Genomic DNA, 21425 nt, shown 5'->3' with positions numbered 1-21425 from the left:
AAAACAGCCAGTCTCCCAGGGAACACACAAGCTCACTGCATCTTGCCAGCCCAGTGCAACAGTGCTAATGTCAGCTCTGGAGAAAATCAGGCTTCTGCTTTGGAGGCTGCAAGCAAAGGAATTGGTAATCACTAGCAACAAACAGGTACAACAGCAGCAGTTGTTTTAATTTGGAAGCACAGGCAGTGACTGACTTGAAGAAAACCTAAAAAAATAATGTTCCTGACCTCTCCCTCCCTTTCTCCTCCACTTAGCATAGGGTTCCACAAATAATTAATCTGACATACAGTGTGGGTGAGACACAAATCCGTGCGAAGGAAGCAAGGCAGGAACAGCAGTTGAGAGTGTCCCAATGGGGTTCCACCAACATGAAAGAAAAAGACTGTTCTGTCAGCTGCTGACCAGAATCAGAGCGTGCCAGCCCCTCACCTCCACCCTTTCAGGTTTCTCAGATACAATCTTTTGCATGCAGTCATCTGAGGGGGCTGAAATGTCTGCTGGAGGACTACATGTGTGTGACAGGCCTCTGAACAGATCATATTCTGTGAGAGCATGAAGTACCAGTTGTGAGATTGCATCGCAGCTCGATAATAAAATAAGACGCTGGCCATCCTGCTGCCCAAATATTTCAACTGCCTTCCAGACCCTCAAATAAAGTTATAAAAATCATTCTCACACTGTTGCATGGATACAGGAGACATTTCTGCCATTACAGCCCCAAACGTCATCGTGACTGCAAATTCAGTGAAGATTCAGCAATATCTTGCCATGGGAACAGATTCTAGGACTACTGGGCAATAACCATAGAATGGTTTAGGTTGGAAGTGACCTCAAAGATCATCCAGTTCCAACCCCCTGCCACAGGCAGGGACACCTCCCACTAGAACAGGTTGCTCAAGGCCTCATCCAACCTGGCCTCAAACACCTCCAGGGAGGAAACAGCCACAACCTCCCTGGGTAACCTGTGCCAGTGTCTCACCACCCTCACTGCAAAGAACTTCTTCCTAACATCTAGTTTGAATCTCCCCTCTGCCAGTTTAAACCCATTACCCCTTGTCCTGTCATTACAAGACCTTGTAAATAGTCCTTACCCAGCCCTCCTGTAGGCCCCCTTCAGATACTGAAAGGCCACTACAAGGTCTCCTCAAAGCTTTCTCTTCTTCAGGCTGAAGAGCCCCAACTCTTGTAGCCTGTCCTCATAGGAGAGGTGTTCAAGCCCTCTGAGCATCTTTGTGGCCCTCCTCTGGACTTGCTACAACAGTTCAAGGGACTAATAAGATGGAGCACACAACACCACTTGGCAGAACTTCTGGCCCATTTTAATGTGTCTGTTGACTAAGGATTGGTGGGGCAGATTGGGGTGGGAAGTACCCTGCTAATTTATTTCCATACATGGATACTCCTTGTTTTCACACAAAAGATAAACACTTACATCATCTACCTTCCATTAGCCCTGACTATCCAACTCTCTCTTTTTTCTAGATGTGTACACCTAGGCTATGCAAACATTGCCTGAAAGCCCCAAAGAATTCCAGACCATGCTGCTCCAGATGTGTTTCAAACAAGGAGATATTACTGGAATACAGTCAGCCACAAATCAGCAGCCTAGGAGCGCAATCACTTCAGTGAAAGGAGTTGGTAAGTGGTGAGTGTTTGGGATTTCCTATGTATTTTTATGAACTGTGGCTCTCTTCTCATAAAAAGATTCACATCTGCTTTGGAGGATATGTAACTGCTGGAGCACAATATCCTGATTCAGTACTGAAAATATATAGATATACATTGCCAGTAAAACATAATTAAAGTTGGCATTCCTAGCGACAAGGATGTAGGAGCAGAAGCCAGAATGCCTCAACTTGGTCTGCAGTACTGCTGATTTTTGGCAAGTTGCTACCAGAGTATACTATTTCAGTATGTTCTACTTGAGATAGCAATGGCCAGATTTACAGGGCAGCAAAGCTAACTTCTTTGGGGCCAAAACAAGCAGATGGATTTTTCATACAAACTCATGAAGCCCAGAGTGCTGACTTCACTTAGAAATGTGGCAAGTGGCAACAAAAAGGATTTTCAAGGTGTTAAGCAAATTCTGAAGTTTTTCTATTCTACCTCAGCTGTCCATTCCCTCCCTGCTCTGCCCTGAAGATAAGTACTTTCTATAGAACAACCTGCATAAGTCAAGAATGGGAGGAAGCCTTTTAAATACAGAGACAACCAGTACTGCTGGTCACTTAAGAAATGCAGGCTTGAATACTTCCTCTGAGCTGTCTTCACTTCAAACAAATTGAGGAACACTGAAAATGTTTCACACATCTCAGCACCTTACAGGACCACCTGAGGAGGGTAAAATCTGGTATTTGAAATTTGCATCTTAGGATTGTCAACCAAAAAAGACAATTAAGCATTCTGTGAGGGTAGGTCTAGTTCCTATGTGAAAATTCTTCACATACTTCAGTCTATCCAGAACATGATCTGGCATGAAAACATAACATTGCTAAACAAACCTTGGAGTATCACAGAATGTCAGGGGTTGGAAGGGACCCAAAGAGATAGAGTCCAATCCCACTGCCAGAGCAGGACCATACAATCTAGCTCAGGTCACAGAGGAATGCATCCAGGCAGGCCTTGAAGGTTTCCAGAGAAGGAGACTCCACAGCATCTCTGGGGATCCTGTTCTAGTGCTCCAGGACACTTACAGTCAGGAAATTGCCCCTTATGTTGAGGTGGAACCTCCTGTGCTGCAGCTTACATCCATTGCTCCTGTCCTATCCCAGGGAGCAAGTGAGCAGAGCCTGTCCCCCGTTCTGACCATCAGAGGTTGATAAACATTTATTAGATCCCCTCTCAGTCTTCTCTTCTCCAGTCTAAAAAATTCCAGGTCCCTCAGCCTCTCCTCATCAGCAGTGCTCCAGTCCCTTAATCACCCTTGGAGCCCTCTGCTAGATCCTCTCCAACAGATCCCTGTCGCTCTTAAACTGGGGAGCCCAGAACTGAAAGCAGTACTCAAATGGGGTCTCACCAGGGCAGAGCAGAGCAGAGGAGAACCTCCCTTGATCTGCTGGACACATTCCTCTTAATACACCCCAGGATCCCATTGGTCTTCTTGGCTGCAAGGGCACATTGCTGTCCCATGGACAACTTGTTATCTACCATCACTTCCAGGTCCCACTCCACAGGGCTGCTCTCCAGCAGATCACCTTCCAATCTGTAGATGATGAGATGAGACCGCACAAATTGTTTTGTTACACCAAACTGCTTAGGTCATCTTTACGTAATCTAGTTCTGATGAAGCAGTCTTTATGCTTTAAGATTTTCCTCTGATGCTTTGGCAGTTTAATAGCTGGAGACCTCAAGGAACATAGCAGCTTGCCCTCTCCTTGTATGTGTTTGAACCTGCAATTTATGGCCTCAGGACTTCTTTTGATGCTATTGATTTGGATTGTGGGTATTTTCAGACTTTAGAGCAATACATAGGATGATGGAAAAAGCTGGATTCTCAGCACCTTCAAATCTGAGAATTCATGGCAGCACCCAACTGCTTGAACACTCGATCAGAGAGGCAGCAGGCCGTTAATGGCACCATTTAGCTCATTGCACTGCGGCTCTCTCCAGCAGCTTTTGGTACTCACTGTGAGTCCATGCAGTACACTGGGTTAATCTCTCCCATTATTTCATTGTATCTAGCTCTCCTATTTCTTACAGCAATGGAATGCCCACTACCTTCAAAAAATCAGGCCAGTGGAGGGGAGCAGAATGAGGACAAGGCTGGATTTGTTATGTAAAAAGTGCTAGATTGAACAGAGGGGAGTCAACTGCCTCTTGACCTCTGCAGCAACGAGCCCACCCCTCGGCCATTTCATTACCTTGATGGCTAATGTAGCTTACTTTAACTACAAACTAATCTCCTCTCAGCCCAGAGGGCAGGCAGGCAATTCTCCAGCAGAAGCAGCACAACAGTAAAGACCTGTGGAGTTGACTTGAAAGAGTATGCCAGGTTGTCAGAGAAGATATCAGCAGGAGTATACAGCTGCTGTAGGACTGCCCAAAGGGTTCATAAATTCAGTGCACATCACAGAACAAACATGTGGCTTTGGTGGTTGGCTTTGTTATCTTTAATTTTCCTGATGTACTGAAAGGATATCTTTGTATCAAATTGAATCTACCAGTATGTCCTAGATGATCATAGAATCCGTCAGGGTTGGAAGGCACCACAAGGATCATCTAGTTCCAACAGCCCTGCCATGGGCAGGGACACCTCACACTACATCAGTTTGTCTAGAGCCTCAGCCAGTCTGGCCTGAAACACCTCCAGGGATGGGACTTCCATCACCTCCCTGGGCAACCCCTTCCAGGCTTTCACAACCCTCACACTGAAGAGCTTCTTCCTAACATCCAGTCTGAATCTACCCATTTCTAGCTTTGTTTCATTCCCCTGAATCCTAGCACTACCTGCCATCCTAAAAAGTCCTTCCCCAGCTTTCTTGTAGGCCCCCTTAAGATACTAGAAGATGCCTCTCTTATCCTCCTGGGAAGAAATGGAAAAGTTCCTGGAGAAACACTGTGGTGATCAAACGATCTTGATTTAGTAATGAATTACTTGGGATTTATCAGAATCATTCTAAACATGTTGCTTCAGAGGATGATGTGTTTGGTCATTATTATTCAAAGTCTGTCTTCCCCATGAGTGTGAGTCCTCCAGACAGCTCTGAAAACATTTGCTGGATCATGGCCCTCAATTCTTACAGAATTAACTAACATTAAATACAGCTGAAATTTAAGCCTTATAACTGAATAGAAACACACAGAAGATCCCATCTTCCCTGATATGCAAGACAAGAAGGTGGCTTAATTACAAAGAGCAGGAAAATAAACACAAGAGTAGAAAACCCCTGAATGAATGAGGCAGAATTAAGCAGACACATGCTTTGGTAGAAGTAGCTCAGGCATCCTTGCATTTTTCCCTGCTATCCTTATCAACTTAGGAACATTCTGTCTCTTCACTGTGGCTCTAAAGGACACCCTCAGCTGTACACCAGTGGCTATGACAGCACTAGCAAAAAGGGGGAAAATAGAAATAGAAACCCACTTCATTCTCTAATTTTCTATTTGGTATTGCAGGGAAAAAAAGACATTAGACCCTTATGTTATTGCTGCTTCACCCAGGACCAGGTTGAGGATCCCAGAGTCTGAAAGGTGACTGTCCTCTTTCCCTCCATGACAGGTGGGCATGTGGGAGTCAGAAACCCCTCTGGGGCTACCGAGGAGACTTTTACACAAGTGTAAAATTTCTAAAGTTGCCTGTGCCAGTGAAAATTTTTCCCAGCAGAGTTTTACAAGTGATAAAAAGAAATTCTCCTATGGATGCAGGTAGGACTAAGCAGACTTTGTTCTATCTGGACAACCACTAAAGATTGCTGGATTACAAAGAATATCCAAAAGGTAACAATACTTCTCCTTTCAAGCCTTTTGATGAGCTGACTCATCAAGACTCTGAACACTGACTATGCCCTCAGTTATCTTTTCACAATCTGGCAGCAGTGTCTTTCTCTGGGGACCAGGAACCTTTGTTTTCTCAGTGTTCTTAGTTCAACAAAGGTGGGCAGGGGGAATGAGGAGATGGACTAAATTTACTTAAAATCTCTCTTGGGGACTTGTCATATGGTGCTGTTTTGCATATACAGTAAGCACAAGCAAGTGGCTACATTATGCTCTTAAATCTTGCAGCATGGACTGTGGCAGCAATAAGAACTCTAAAGTCTTAAGATGGATATATAAGCCTAAGCAAAGCATGTGTTATAAACGAGGAAAGCAAAAGGTAGATTTCTCAGGAGACAGATGGAGAATGCATTTACATATGAAAATCTAGTACACAGAGAAAAAGGGCATTACATAAATAACACCAGGGAAGAAATGAGAAACGTATGTATTTTTAAATACATTCTAAAAATGGTTTCCAACATCTGCAAATGTGCTGCTCAGTCAAGCAGAGACCCACAATAAGAAGGAACCAAGCAGACAGACAAAGCTGTGTGATAGAGACCACAGGGGCACTGTGGAAGGTCAGTAGTACACACACTTCTCAGTTTCCACAGAATTAATCAGGTTGGAAAAGACCTCTGAGATCATCAAGTCCAACCTATCACCTAACACTTTCTAATTAACTTAACCATGGTGTAGAGTGTTGCAAAAATATTTTGGGGGACATCTCTGTTAATTTGCCTTGAACTTTAATAGCCTGTAGGCATCTGTAATTGACCACTGTCAAAACGGGGCTACTCAGCTAGACAGATTTACTGCTGGTGTGAAAGTAGAATATGTACTGCTGAGAAGGAACAGGAGCACGTGGAGAAAGAGGTACCCCCATGGGTGATGTTGTGCCCCTAACATTGCATCTCTCCAGATACACAGGCAAGGTTCAGAACAAAGTGGGGCTTTCTGAGCTGTGAGTAACTAGGGAAGAAGCACACACTGCATTTCTAGGTACTCTTGCTCAAAAGCTGAGTCCACTCATCTGATGAGCTGAGGAGTCCACTCCTCAGAATTGAACCCCAGCTGCTCACTTCTACTGGAGCTGCTGCTTTGCTACTTATAGGAGGATGGCACATACATGCTTTCTCCAGATCCTAACAGTGACAACTGACAGGCTGCCTCTACTCATTTCTCTCATGGAAACAAGAGAAGTGATCACTTTCTGTTAGTCTTGATACATGAAAACACTAAGCCAGATGTAATGACACCTTTTGGCTGCTTTGCTGATTTCCACTTTACTAAGTCTGCAATTTATACTTCCTTGTTTTTCTAGAATTTTCCCATCCTTCCATTAAAGTCAGCTAAAAAGATGCAAGACAGCTCACATGTTTCCATTCAGGTAAAGAGCCCTTTAATTAAGTGAGGCACAAAATCCACAGGCACCGTGGAATGCTGGTGTCATTCAGTAAAGCAGAATTAAAATGGGCAACTATCAGATTTTAGAAGCCAAGAAAGAGTTCTGCTAACCCAATAAAAATCATAGAATCAACCACCTCCAAGATCATCCAGTGAAACCCAGTCCTATCCAATCAACCAGACCATGGCACTAAGTGCCTCAGCCAGTCTTTTCTTGAACACCTCCAGGGATGGTGACTCCACCACCTCCCTGGGCAGCCCATTCCAGTGGTAAATCACTCTCTGTGAAGAGCTTCCTCCTAATATCCAGATTAAGAACTACTTTACACTTCCCTATGGTTGCCTTCTGGTCATGTCAGTGTCATCACACTTGCCTTGCTCTTTTCTGAGGGGTGGCTACCTTTTCTCTGATTACTCGGGATCATATTTCTATATGTACCTCAAAGTACATCTCAAAGTACTGTGCAAACAAAAAGTAACAGCATGTGAGACAAATGTAGATCTGTATCTATTTCCTGCTTGATAGATGAAAGTTAAGAGACTGAGCAGCTCTAATCTGTGTCATAGAACAGCCAAAACTGAAATGAAAGATAGAAGTCCATTTGAACAGCAAAGTGTGTAGCTTCAGTCTTGACAGTGACATTAAAGCAGGGTCCCTACAATGAAAACAGGGACTGCATGCAACATCTGAGGTCCTTTGAGATGACTCATGAGCTGACTGGTTTGGGGGGGGGGGGGGGAAGAAGGAAGAAAAAAATAAGTGATTCCATACATAGAAAGATAGCACTAAGCCTTCAGAAAGGTATAACGGCCAAGAAATTTCTCTCTACACCTGAATTTTCTTCCCTTGAATCTGCTATGGAAGTTGTGTGTCTGCAAGTTGCTTCCAGTGGTGCTGGAGGGAACTTGTTGGATTAGCTGCTTGCACTGGGTCCCAGCAGGAAAAAAAAAAAAATCTTGTAGTTTATTTCTTTTTATCTTAAAGAAAAAACCAAAGTGACCATGTCTTTACATAGGAAAAAAAAAATGTATTCCAAAAGCTCACCAGTGGAAGCAAATCTGTTCTTTTATTTACCTTTCCTGACATCCAGGAAAGAATGAGTTGCTCAGAAACTAGGGTCACTCCCTGTGAGTAGAGATGTGCTCCGGGCTGCTAAGCAGCAGAACATATCCTAAGCCCCCCATCTCCCCTCCAGAGAAAATCTCCAATGAAAATGGAGCTGCACCACAGATCCTAAAGGTCACGGTAATTAGCGCTGAAGAGGACCTATTCAGAGAGCAAATAGTCCTCATATGAGTAGGGCTGCCACAAGCAAATGGCATCTTTTCTTGTGAAGAGGTAAGATTCTCCAGGAGGGTATAAAGTACATGTTTCCATCTGAAGATTACAAGAGAGGATGTTAGAAGGATATAAATTTCAGGGTTCCTCTATGCATTAAGGAGTTGTGTTGTTGCTGTTTTAAGAAGGAAAAAAAAAAAAACAAACAACCACCATTTCCTCCTGGAAATAGTCTTTGAAGCATATTAAACTGAGAAGGAATAAGATGCTGTTGTTGCAGAATAAGTATTGCTCAAGAAATGTTCTATTGCACTCTACGTTCACAGCCTGCCTCAGATGCAAATGAGCTCTCAAGTGCCAGCAAGCCCTCAGACAAGCTCTCCCCAAGCACTTAGCAGCAATGGGTTTAAGCTCTGGCAGCACTGTGACCACATAAGCTAATGTCAAGGTGCTATTTTTCTCATATCCTTGGTCATTAGGAACATTGCCAGGAAGAAGAAAAATTCAAGTTCACATGTAACCCAGAGCAAAGACTGTCTAACTTTCTACCTCGAATAGTCAGACTGAATTTTAACACCTCCAAGGTAAATTTAACTTTAACAAACAGTCTGGTTTACTGCACGAAAGACACAGCCATCAGGGGGGAGACGTGCCACCCAGCACGTTGGACAACCTGAGATCCCAGACTGACATGCACATTGCAGAATTAAAGGTTTCTCTCAGAGCCACTGCAGGGGGCTGTTAGCTGACAGCAGAGGCAAAGGTAATTTAGGGGTTCAGTTCCAAGGGGTTTCAAGTTCTCACCCAGAACAGTGCAGCTTGGCATTCCTTGCTCCTCCCTAAGAGACAGATGCAACCTTGAAATTATGATACCATGGAGAAGGCTGGATCATAGTATTTTTCTAGTCCATTCTTGATTCTGCAAAAGTCTCCCATTTGCCAGAGGATGGTTAAAGCTCAGTGAGGCTGAATGACTGCTCCTGTACCACAGAACTGGCCACTCTCCTCAGTTTACTGTTGACACCAAGTGGTTGTGTTTGCAAAGGGGTTGACCACAATGGTGATTACTGCCATTCAAAAACCACCATGACAGTAGAAATCGGATAGCCAGGAAAACTGACACGTTTCAATGATGCTACAAATAGCTCCTTTTGAGTAAGTGGAGGCCCTATGAACAACAGCTTATATTGTCACTGCCAGTGCCACTGTGAAAGGAAAACAATGGTGATGTCTACTTCACTCATAGGCTTGCTGAGATGTATAAAAACAAAAAGCAAAACGTAGATAAGGGAGTCTCTCACTTTTGCTGCTGGCGAGCTCTGAGCTGTGTCTTACTCTCTAAGCTCAACCTCAACCTCAAATTTTTTGACTAATCCACTTTGCTTCCTAACCCTCTGGTCGAACTTCCATTCTTCCTTGGGACTGGGGTAAGGTTGAGAGGGGTAGGGTGAATGGGAGGTTGAGAGCCCCTCCTGGGGACTCAGGTTTCTGGGAGAGGAGTTGTGTTTCTCTATTACCTTTTATCTTATATATTTCTGTATATACTGTAAATATCTGCTTGTATATTGTCCTAGCTGTAAATATAAGCTTCATTCATATTTCCAGAGCCAGCTGAGTCTAGTCTGGGTGATTTCCAAAGTGTGGGGGGGTGGGGAACACCCAAACCATCACAGTAGTCACCCAAAGACCTGACTTATGAGTGACAACAATGCAAGGTAGGGCTCAGCTTTGTAAGATTTTGCCTGAATGCTGTACCATTGACTGAAATTTTTCATAGAATCACAGAATGCCAGGGGCTGGAAGAGACTGTGAAATATCGTCTAGTCCAACCCCCCTGCATGAGCAGGATCACCTATACCAGAAACTTCTGAAGAAACTTTGTCATAAGAAAACCTACACAATTTTCCTTTCTTACTTTCAATAGTTCCTACTTCAATATAGGTTGGACACAATGATCTTAGAGGTCTTTTCCAACTTGGTTAATTCTGTGAATGAACACAAACAGATTTTTACCTTTTTTTCCTTCTTCCAATCTCCTCCCACACAGTTTGGTTGGTTTGTGTTTTTGGTTTTTTTTTCCTTCAGTGACAAAGTGTCAAAAAAAGTGGGGAGACAAGAAAAACACAGAGAAAGGGGAAATAGGAGAAAATAAAAGTGACTTGTACAAAACACCAAATAAAGCATTCTCTTTGTGAACCTAGGACATTAAAAAACCCAAATTGATTATTTTTCATCCATCTCCAATTATCATTTATATTTACAGCAGCAAACACTAAAACTGGAAGCTTCAAATAAGAAGACAGGTATAAAGGATGTCTTACCACTTGCTGAATATGTAATTGGACCCTTTAACTTAATGCTGGAAGGCACATCTGGAACTTGTCACTTTGGGTCCATATCTGCCACTAAGGAACCAACTTTTCTGGAGACAGAAACCTTTTAGAGTGAACTGTGCCACTGTTCACAACCATCCTAAACCACACCAGCTGTTTACAAAGTGTTTAACAGAAAGTTTCCCTCTCATTAGGGTCTCAGCAAATCAGTTTGTGCTACCTTTCTTCCTAGATAAATTTAAGCAGGACTGGTAAAGAACATGTAACTGGTAAAGACAGCCAACTGTGTCTTGGGCTGGAGCAAGAGCAGCATGACCAGCAGGGCAAGGGAGTGGATTCTGCCCCTTTATTCTGCTCTCATCAGACCCCACCTGGAGTACTGTGGACAGTCCTGGAGCCTCCAACACAAAGAGGATATGGAACTGCTGGAGTGAGACTAAAGGAGGCCACAAAGATGCTCAAAGGGATGAAGCAGCTTTGCTATGAGGACAGATTATGAGAGTTGGAGCTCTAGACCTTGGAGAAGAGAAGGCTTCAAGGAGACCTTGTAGTGGCCTTCCAGTATCTGAAGGGGCCCACAGGAGGTCTGGGGAGGGTCTACTGACAAGGTCTTGTAATGACAGGACAAGGGGTAATGCGTTTAAACTGGCAGAGGGGAGATTTAAGCTAGATGTTAGGAAGTTCTTTCCAGTGAGGGTGGCGAGACACTGGCACAGGTTACCCAGGGAGGTTGTGGCTGCTCCCTCCCTGGAGGTGTTCGAGGCCAGGTTGGATGAGGCCTTGAGCAACCTGTTCTAGTGGGAGGTGTCTCTGCCTGTGGCAGGGGGTTGGAACTGGATGATCTTTGAGGTCACTTCCAACCTAAGCCATTCTATCTTTCTATGTTCCTTTTCTGGCTGGGGCATGTGATCCACTACCCCTCTTCTCCATCCTCAGAATCCAGAGAAGCAAGACTGTGTTGAAAGAGCAAAGACAACCTCTAAGTGACCATTATCAGGGGCAGGAGTGTGCTTTCATCCCAAATCCCTTCTTCTTACCCCCTAAAGAAGCTTTATGTTCTTTTCTCTGTAAGCTGTGGAAGTCAAAGAGACATGGCCCTTTCATGGCTCTTACACAATACCTTGCAACAGGCACACACAGATCACATGAGTAATTTGTGCAGAGGCAATGGAAGAATTTCACCCAGGTGCCCTTTTGTCAAAGAAAAGTTTCCAGTGGCCAAGTCCTAGTCACACATGAATGCTGACTCCTCAGAGCAGCAGCCATAGCAGTGCAGAGGGAGCAAGAAGGCAAGCATAGGGCACTCCAGAGACAAAAGAACTGAAAACAAAACGAAAACAAAACAAAGAAAAAAAAAATCAATTCTGCTGAACTGAGCCAGGGCAGGCAAAGAACAAAGGGTCAGAAGACAAATCTGGAAACAATAGACCAGCAAGATTAATGTCAGGTGTGAGGAAGAGCCGGGGCACTACTGAAGGAGAATAGAAAAGGCTTAAAGGAAAGTATAAAGACTAGAAGTGGCTCCTGATTGTGACACCTGACATACCACTACAACACCTGCAGCTCGGTCAGTACAGCTGATCACACACTGCTGCACCTACAGAAAGAACTCCATCTTTCTATTTAGGTTCCCTGAAATGATGGCCACTTGCTAAGAGCCATTGTTGTTTTGATTAACAACAGAGCCGTGTAAATGAGCTTTAAAGACAACTTCAGACCCTCTGAGGGCTTTCCAGCTCTCTTCTGAACTTTGCATATTCATTCCCTACTCTGATTCAGCTAGGGCAGGACTTCAAGATTTCTGCCAGGGATTTCTCCACTAACATCAGATGCTCCAGAGCTGTTTGTCTCATACAGGTGAAGCCTGGTGCAGGGAAACCTGCATGCATAGTACACTGGATGCTCTTGTCCTGTTGGACGACTGCTGCAGTCACTGAATCAGCAGGCAATGCCATAAGTGGTGTATTAAATAACTCTAGCAGAGGGCTTGCTTTCCCGTGTAGACTTGAGGAAGATCTGTTGCACGAGCATAACACTGCTCCCTAAAAGTGAAGAATTTGTTGCCTATGGCCAAAGTACTTCACACAGAAAATGTCCTTGACCTAATTGATAACTGGGAAGACATGGATAAGCTTCTTCAAAATACACTTTGTACTGGGAAAACCAAGCCATATTAAGGAAAGCCAAGTGACCAAGGGACTTGGGGGAATAGAACAAAGCTAGAAATGGGTAGATTCAGATTGCATGTTAGGAAGAAGTTCTTCAGCATGAGGGTGGTGAGAGCCTGGAAGGGGTTGCTGCCCAGGGAGGTGGTGGGAGCCCCATCCCTGGAGGTGTTTCAGGCCAGGTTGGCTGAGGCTCTAGACAGCCTGATGTAGTGTGAGGTGTCCCTGCCCATGGCAGGGGGGGTGGAACTAGATGATCCTTGTGGTCTCTTCCAACCCTGACTGATTTTCTCTCTCATTCTATGACCATGAAGTTCAGCTGAATCAATGTTTTCTCTTTTTCACATCCTCAGACATCAGCAAAGTGCAACAGTGTGCAGTTACAAAGACATGCTTTGCCCTAGAGGTAGCATGGTTTGAGATGGAAGTAAATGGTCTTTAAAGTGACTGTTATTCAAAAGTATGAGCAGTCAAGAAACGTTGCAAACCCAGTATGTTCAAGAGATTAATTGAGCAATCCCATCTGGAGACAAAGCAAATTTGCCTGCTGTTGTGTCGTGAAGCCTTTCTCAATTCTCCCTCTTGAAGACCAATGGCTCCCCTGGCTCGCTGATTACTGTAAAGAGGATTAGTTAAGAAAAGGCAGTCAAAGGCCTGCCCTGGGCAAAGGGCAAACTGAATCAAACAAGGCCACTTGACATTTCTTAGCTGCGTAGGCAAAGCTGACCTCGTTGTCCCAAGGATGAGGAGTTAGGGCTGATTCACTCCTCCTACTGGAAGCTGCAAAGTGAGCACGCAAAGCCAGCCTTGGGGTGGCAAGTGCAATTTTCCATTTCTGCTACTAAGGAGAGGGGGAAGAGATGAGGCCTCAACTTCTGCTGTTTGTGGGAAGAGATCTCTCAGCCACACGAGAACCTTCTCTGCAAATGACAGTTCTTCCTTCAGAGACAGCCTAGGTCTCCAGAACTCTGGAAATTCCTTCTTCTCTTTTGCTCACTGCAGCCCCTGTGCAGCCCTTCTAGCCACCCTGCCACCATCACACCTTTTCTGAGAAGCAGTTCCCTGACACATCCAGAAAGCATACGTGGTATGAGTGAATCACATAACTCTGTAGTCAGAGAAATGTAACCTCATTATAAATTTATTCCAGCTCAGGAAACCAGGTGTATAACCTCTCATACCTACCTGACACCACAGTGAATTGATTCAAATCCTGTGACATCTTGTACCAGCTAATGTCCCTTTGGGTAGTAGAAACACTTCAAATGGTCTATTTACATCAAAACAATTTTAAGGGGAGCTTTTATTTCCATTACTCCAATATGGATGTTTCATATTCTCAGAACAACCTCTCTCTCTCTCCCTCCTGGGATACTTCACACTAAAATCTCATCCAGAAGATTTACAAGGGACAGACAATACTGTTTTTCATGTTGCTTTAGAAGTCAAGGAGAGTGTGTTTCTCTTTGTATTAAAGCTTAGAAGCTGTGCACTTCAAGAAAAAAAATCTTATTGAGAAGGATGAATGCAGTCTTACAACTTTAAGAGAATCCTGCAGCTCATTTTATGGTTGGGTTGTTGAATTCTGTTGTCTTTACCTGCTTATCATCATTTGCTTTCCTGAACCCCTATAAAAGAGACAATGAACTGCAGCTTCTGCTCCCCATGTTCCCTCATTGCCTGTAAGTGCTAAGCTGCAGCTAAATGAATAGGATGGTTTTCTCATTGTCTCCTGCCTCAAGTTATGCATATCACCTTATGCATGAAGAATATCATTCATTTTATGGAAAGATTTTGCTCTTTTTTTGTGACCAAGTGCAGTCACCTCTAGGGTTGACCTGTGCAGTATCAGATGACTATTCCAATGGATCACAGCCAGAAAAGGAGGTTGGCAAAGGACACAACAAGACTGAAAGGAAACTGAACCTTTAGGTTGGCAAGTGAGTATGAAACTCCCTTAAAGTGGAGCTTTTTCCCACAAGGAAATAAAACAAATTAACAACTCTCCCCCCCAAAAAAAATCAAACAAGTCCCACTCAGTCCCATCATGCAGGCACTGACTCCATGAATTGAACTAGAAAACTGCCACCACTTTTAAAAGGACATCTTGGAATACTTCCAGAAATAAAACCCTTTGTAGCACATAGAACACCTTGATTACAGAAAAAGCAAATTCCGTTTCCCACTAATCTAGTGTGTTACTTTGCAACAGCAGGACTCCTGAGACAGCTGGTGGGAGACTTGTTTTCGGGTAGCCTGTCCTTTTCTATCATATTCTTTAAACTCAGAATAAAAATGAATATGAAAGTTTTCTTTTTTTTCCCCCTGCCCTCTGCTGGCAAGAGGGTGGAGGTTAAAAACACAGACCTAGAATGGTAACTGAAAAATAAGAGACATCAAAAAAAGAATGATTGAAAAGTCATTTTTGCTCCATTTCTTATGGATAAGAGTCCCAAGTGTCTGTTTTCCTTATTTGTTTATTTTTTTAAATGACTGTTCCCTGCTCAGCCCATAAGCTTCAAGGTCAGCTTCAGGTGAAATTACACAGCACAAGATGTTAAGCATTTGCAAACCCAGCTGTGGTATCCCTTTCCCTGTGATCTTGCACTGCCTTCCATTCTGGGCTCCCAGCCTGGGAAACTATATTGAAGTGAAATGCCTGGGGTATGAGTTTTCTTCCTTTTTTTCTTCATTTGGATGTCACAGTGGATGGATGCCACAGTGGCAAACGTGTTAAAAAAGATGACAAATGACACCTTACTGGTAGAACATGCTAAATATTTGATGAAAGTACAAGCCTAAGTACACACAGACCTGCTTAAGCTTGCAATCACTGACTGCTAGCAAAACTATACAGGAAAAGCTTAAACATAGTAATCACCACGTCTCCTAACAACTTTCTCTGCACAGCAATAGTGAGGAACAAGTTGCTTATCTCTCATAAAGAAAGGAAAATATGACTGTGATAACACTGAGGATAAAAATGCTCCTATTGTCAAATTTTGGATAAAATCTAAGCCTTTGGAAAGTTGGTTAATGACTAGAGTTTACAAAACAGGCACTTGTGCAGATCTTGACACACACACAGGCGTTTGTGCTTACTACAGACATATATGGACATTATTTCATAGGATCACAGGATGTTAGGGGCTGGAAGGGACCCAAAGAGATCATCGAGTCCACCCCCCCTGCCAGAGTAGGATAATACTATCTAAGACACATCACACAGGAACACATCCAGACAGGCCTTGAAAGTCTCCACAGAAGTAAACTCCACAACCTCCCTGAGGAGCCTGTGCCAGTGCTCTGGGACCCTTACAGTAAAGAAGTTCCCCCTTGTGTTGAGGCGGAACCTCCTTTGCTGCAACTTACACTCATTGCTCCTTGTCCTACCCCAGGGAGAAGTGAGCAGAGCCTGTCCCCCCCCACTCCTGGCCAGCTCTCAGATACTTATAAACATTTATCAAATCCCCTCTCAGTTTTCTCTTTTCCAGACTAAAAAGCCTCAGGTCCCTCAGCCTCTCCTCATCAGCCATTCTCTCCTCTCCTCTAATCATCCTCATGGCCTCTGCTGGACCCTCTCCAGCAGATCCCTGTCCCTCTTAAACCGGGGAGCCCAAAACTGAACACAGTATTCAAGATGAGATCTCACCAGGGCAGAGTAGAGGGGAAGGAGAACCTCCCTTGATCTGCTGGACACACTCCTAATACACCCCAAGATCCCATTGGCCTTCTTGGCCACGAGGGCACATTGCTGTGCCATGGTTAACTTGTTATTCAAGTTAACCATGTTATTTGACACCTGAACCTGTCCTGTAAGTCTTAAGAATATACTTGCCTTAACAGCATACTGTGGAAGACAGAAAACAACATACAATTTCTTAAATAAAAATATGGGGGGGGAAGAAAATGAGAAAAAAAATCTAAAATCTAGGAAATTAAAAGAATCTAAAACCACAGCTTAAACCTTCAAATCTGAAGAGCCCATGAGAGATAAGGTCAAACTGCAAGATGAATTCACATTTTTGTGTTGTACTATAAAAGTCCTCCAGTAGCAGCAGTGGCTCCAGTTTGTCAGAAAACGGTCTTTAAGAGCAAAATGAAAACAACAGAATCACAGAATGTTACTGATTGCAAGGGATCTCAAAAGCCCATCCAGTCCAATCCCCCTGCCAGAGCAGGATTGCCTGGAGTAGACCACACAGAAACACATCCATATACCTCCGAGAGACAGAGACTCCACAGCCTCCCTGGGCAGCCTGTTCCAGTGTTCCATCACCCTAACAGTGAAAAAAAAAATGTTCTCGTGTTTACATGGAACTTCCTATGCCTCACCTCCTGCCCTTTGCCACTTGTCCTGTCATTGAGCATCACTGAGCAGAGCCTAGCTCCATCCTCTTGGCACTCGCCCCATAAGTATTTATAGACATTAATGAGAAAACCCTTAGCCTCCTTTTCTCCAAGAGCCCCAGCTCCCTCAGTCTCTCCTTGTAAGGAGATGCTCCACTTCCTTAATCATTTTTGTGGGTCTGCATTGGACCCTTTCAAGCAGCCCCCTGAGGTCCTTCTTAAACTGAGAAGCCCAGAACTGGACAAAATATTCAAGATGCAGCCTCATCAGGGCAGAGTAGAGGGAAGGAGAACCTCTCGACACCATAACCACAGCCCTTCTGATACACCTCAGGGTCTTCTTAATCCTAGATCCTACTCTTACTTACTTATCACCAAAGATGACACAAGCATCAATATTCATGATGAGCATCACAGTCTGAAGAGAAGAGCACCATCCTTCTCACCTCCTCGCCTCATCCTGCAACCTTTGGATATAAAGGATGTTCATGGAAATATACTCTCTGATGACTAACTCTCCTGCCCTGTTCCTGAACTCCACCACAGGCAGTCATGATCTAGGGGGAAAACTTCCTAAAAAGGCTATCCTGAAGCATCTTAAGGACTCTTAAAAGACCGAAACAGAAAGAAAAGGTTCTTAATCCATCTATCTGTGAATAGGCCCTCTGGGGTTTTGTCTGTCTTTTGAGGAAGTGAGTCAGAGTTCAGCAGCTGCACCATGTGTGAAATATTATCATACTTGTGTTTAACTGCTGGATGAGGTGCCCAGCAATTTTAGAGAGGTCTGGCTACTGCTGCAAGCACCCCAAATCTGTAAGGAGACAGAGGGATGTATCCAAACTTAGAATATCTGTTCATCTGCAGGAATGTGGGATGCATGTATCCAAAGTTCAGATTCTTCATAATGGAATATGAAGACAGGTGGCATAGAAGCAATACAGCTTTGAACGAGGGAATGACCTTACGGTCTATTCCCACCGGAACACAAAGATCCTTGCTTAGATGTAATCTGTGGGTAAAGTGAAGAACAAAAGACAAATAGACAGTACCAAGTATACCCTCAAGTACCAAGGCTAGACAACTTGCTTCGCAGTGTATCTTGATGTAATAGGAGCTTCCATCAGGAAGCTGGTGTTTGGACTCCATACAGCTATGTATCTTTAGCAAACAGCAGGCCAAAAAAGGTCAGGAAGAGACTTGGCTAGATCAAAACCAGAGAAATTATTAAGGAGTTAGTTATGAGCTTCAAAAGAGTTAGGTAGAGTTGAACTGAATAAAACAAGATGGGCTGAGAAATTGAAGGGGAAAAAAGAAAAAACAACAAAGAAAGCTTGCAACTCATTGTTTATTCCCTTATGGGCTGATGCTCCAGGCCCGGGCAGTCACAATTCTGCTCTTATATGAGATGCTGCTTGCAGGTGGGGAATGTCTGGGATTAGCTTCCATATCCTAATACTTCGGTTGGTGACTATAATCGAACATTCAAGATGACCTCTCTCTACCAAGAAAAAAACCACAACAAAAACCAACCTCCTGACATGTTCCCTATGCACAGGGCTGGCATTTGGATATTAAAACTGCAACACCTAATTCTGCCAAAACACTTCCCAGGAGTACAGAAATAAAATTCCTCTTTGTGTCCTCATTTGTCTGCCAAAGGAATCTTTTTCATCTTTCGATCCTCTCACAAAAGTTTCCAAAGATGGAACAAGCACCCAATTTCACATTTGGCAGTGGTAGAAACAATCCAGCAACAGCCCTGAATTTTTTGCCATTCCTACTTGTCTTGACACTAATTATACATACAAAGCAGCTCCATCAGAATGGCTCAATGCACTGTGGAGTTCAGCGCCTTCAGATTCATGCATTTCCAAGTGAGTCAAGCGTGCATTATAACTGCAGTCACAGCAAGTTTCTGATGTGCTTCTCCAACACCAATCCCTCCTTCTCCTTATTTTTCTCCCCTCTCTAATTCTTCCTGCACAAAGTTTCACTGAGACAATCAGAGCATGACTTCCATCCAGTTGTTTCATCAGGCTAAGCGTGCCACCCACATTTTCACCTTCCCATTTATTTTTTAACTCTGGAATAAGCTCTCCATTATCAATATAGAATAACATCAGTTACAAAGTAGCACCTCAGCAGCATGCCTTAGCCTTCATTTCACAGGGCTACGCCAGCAGCCACAAACAGAATCAAAGCAGCCAATTAAAAATCCATATTCATTAACAAACATCATGTGTACTATAATGCTCTGCATTGACTATGCCACCACAGGAGATAGGAAACTCACTGAGTTTTCCTGCTCTCAGGCTGAAACATGGTTTTATTAAAGGAAAGATTTCACCTTTGCTACTCCACAGGCCAGCAAGAAGCGACCAAGTGTCCTATTAGCCCATCAGGCTAGGACAGCAGAAGTGACAGCTGTTGACCTTTTGCCTTAGAGAGATGCCAGACACAGGACCTTGCCAGGATGAGGAGCACACAGAGAAGACTGTGAAACTGTGCCAGATCTTCCCCACTGAGGTCTTTAGGTACCAACAGGGCCAGTTGCAAACCAATCTGCAGCATTAGAGGCAGCCAACATAATAAACTCTGCATATGCTTGATTGATGCAACTCATTGGCTAGGCAGGGCCAGATCCAAGCTGATGTAGTAAATTAGCATATTGCCTTGGCTTCAGGGAAGTTACAGTGATTTACACCATCGACAATTTGCCACCACAAAAAGTCACATACCATAAGCAGGATATTTCAGACCTATACAAGGAAGTTATGTGAACACATGCAAGGATTACTCATTTATTTGCACCCACAAGCCTGAGATTTACAACTCTTTATTAATATGAGCTGGGCAATTTGTTTTCTACTTTTAGCAGCAATGCTTTGTGCAGGGACCAGCTGTCAGCCACTGGGAACAGTGCTCCTCAGAGCAGCAGCTTCAGACAAATAGAGGCCTCTTAGAATTATGCTGGAGAACTGATTTGTGGTGGAAAAGAAGCTGAAGACAATAGACAGCAAGAAAACACAAGCACTGAACAGATAACTATACCCAGAATTTGCCAAGCTTATTTTCCTAAGAAATGGAGCCTCCCATGATCACATTGCAAGAGTGTTAACTGTCAGTTCTTCCCAGACAACTCCAGAGCCCACTCTCCCTTTCTGACCAAGTTCAGCAAACATTCAAAAAAGGCTCAGAGACAGTATGGAGACCATTTGCCCCAAGAAGGCAAGATTCTGGGTAGAGGAGAGTCTGCTAATACCCTCACTGCATGAATTCAGGCTACTATCAAATCCAAAGCTATGCAAACCCCAATACATGCATCAAAGGAAATCATATCTCACCAGAACTGCCATCTTCGTGCAGACACTCACCTTGGCACACAAAGGAAGATGGTGTTTCCCCAGGGTGGACCCGTGCAGTGATGAACACCACTTTCTGTTCAGTGCCTGGACGCAGGTTCTCTGCAGCAGAAGAGGGTGGCAGGGGACCAAGGGAGAAAGAGAGAGAAAGATCCTTAAACTGGGTCCCACATGTAGGAACAAAGGGTCATTAATTTTTAAACTATATCCTTTTATTAAAATTGGTCATACATTATAAATAAGCACAATCTATAATTAAAGGAGACAGCATCACTGGCTCTCCATATGAGGCCACATAGCAGACTGTGGAAGGGCTGCCAAACTAATGACATGCAGCCAAACCCGCAACAACAAAGTTAGTTCTCTTTTTAAAAGCAAAGATTTACTACGGTGAGTTTAACTGCACTGTAATTGCTCTCTTACTTGTGACAAATGACCCCTTGGGACGACAAGAACAGTGGGGGTCCATTCATAAGGTAGAGCCAGTTGCACCCTGCATTACATTTGACACAAGCCTTAAAAACACCAAACAACAGTAAAGGCCTAACAAATGGCATTGATTAGGCTTTGTTCTGGGGATTATTTTTGTTTGTTTGTTTTTAATCTCTTCACTATTTAGGACTTCATCTGCCCTGACTGAAAGAGATGTTCAAAACCAATAAAGTACGGGAAAGAGACCAGGATTAAGTCCAGCAACCTTCTCCAGGAGGGGCTTGAAAGTGTGCTGAGTTCCCTTAAAACGATTAACAGAAGGAGGGGATGTTTAGGTCCCAATTACTCTGAACTTAACATGGGTAAATCCCCCCCCAGTATCGAAACATGCATTACTTTGGCCATTTCAGCTGTAAACTACTTGGATCAAGCAGCATCTTTACTCTGTTTGGGCAGTGACTGCACTTAATAAACAGGAAAGAAAAATTATGCTGTTTCAAAATGGGTTCTGGGAATTTTAAAGAGTGTAAGAGGTCAGGATCTCAATTATGTCTCCTTATCAGATGGAGAGAGGAATATAGCAACAAAAGATAGGGAAAAGGCAGGGGTACTTAACACCTTC

General features: G+C 43.7%; 1 protein-coding gene across 11 annotated transcripts in view; it reads right to left on the bottom strand.

Annotated features, from left to right (window-relative positions):
- BEND5 (BEN domain containing 5) overlaps positions 1–21425 on the bottom strand; it is a 1203882-nt gene that overhangs the window by 292405 nt on the left and 890052 nt on the right. For all 11 annotated transcript variants that reach the window (XR_010303081.1, XM_064147552.1, XM_064147553.1 and 8 more), the window contains exon 7: positions 20384–20473. Coding sequence is in view for 10 of the 11 variants with exons in the window: in XM_064147552.1 (XP_064003622.1) it covers positions 20384–20473 (90 nt within the window). In the remaining variant the exon portion in view is untranslated. The remainder of the gene's footprint in view (positions 1–20383; positions 20474–21425) is intronic.

The sequence above is a fragment of the Pogoniulus pusillus genome, chromosome 8 (assembly GCF_015220805.1).
Source record: "Pogoniulus pusillus isolate bPogPus1 chromosome 8, bPogPus1.pri, whole genome shotgun sequence".
Taxonomy (NCBI): Eukaryota; Metazoa; Chordata; class Aves; order Piciformes; family Lybiidae; genus Pogoniulus; species Pogoniulus pusillus.
Note: the sequence above shows the minus strand (reverse complement) of the source record. Positions and strands in the feature narration are given on the sequence as shown.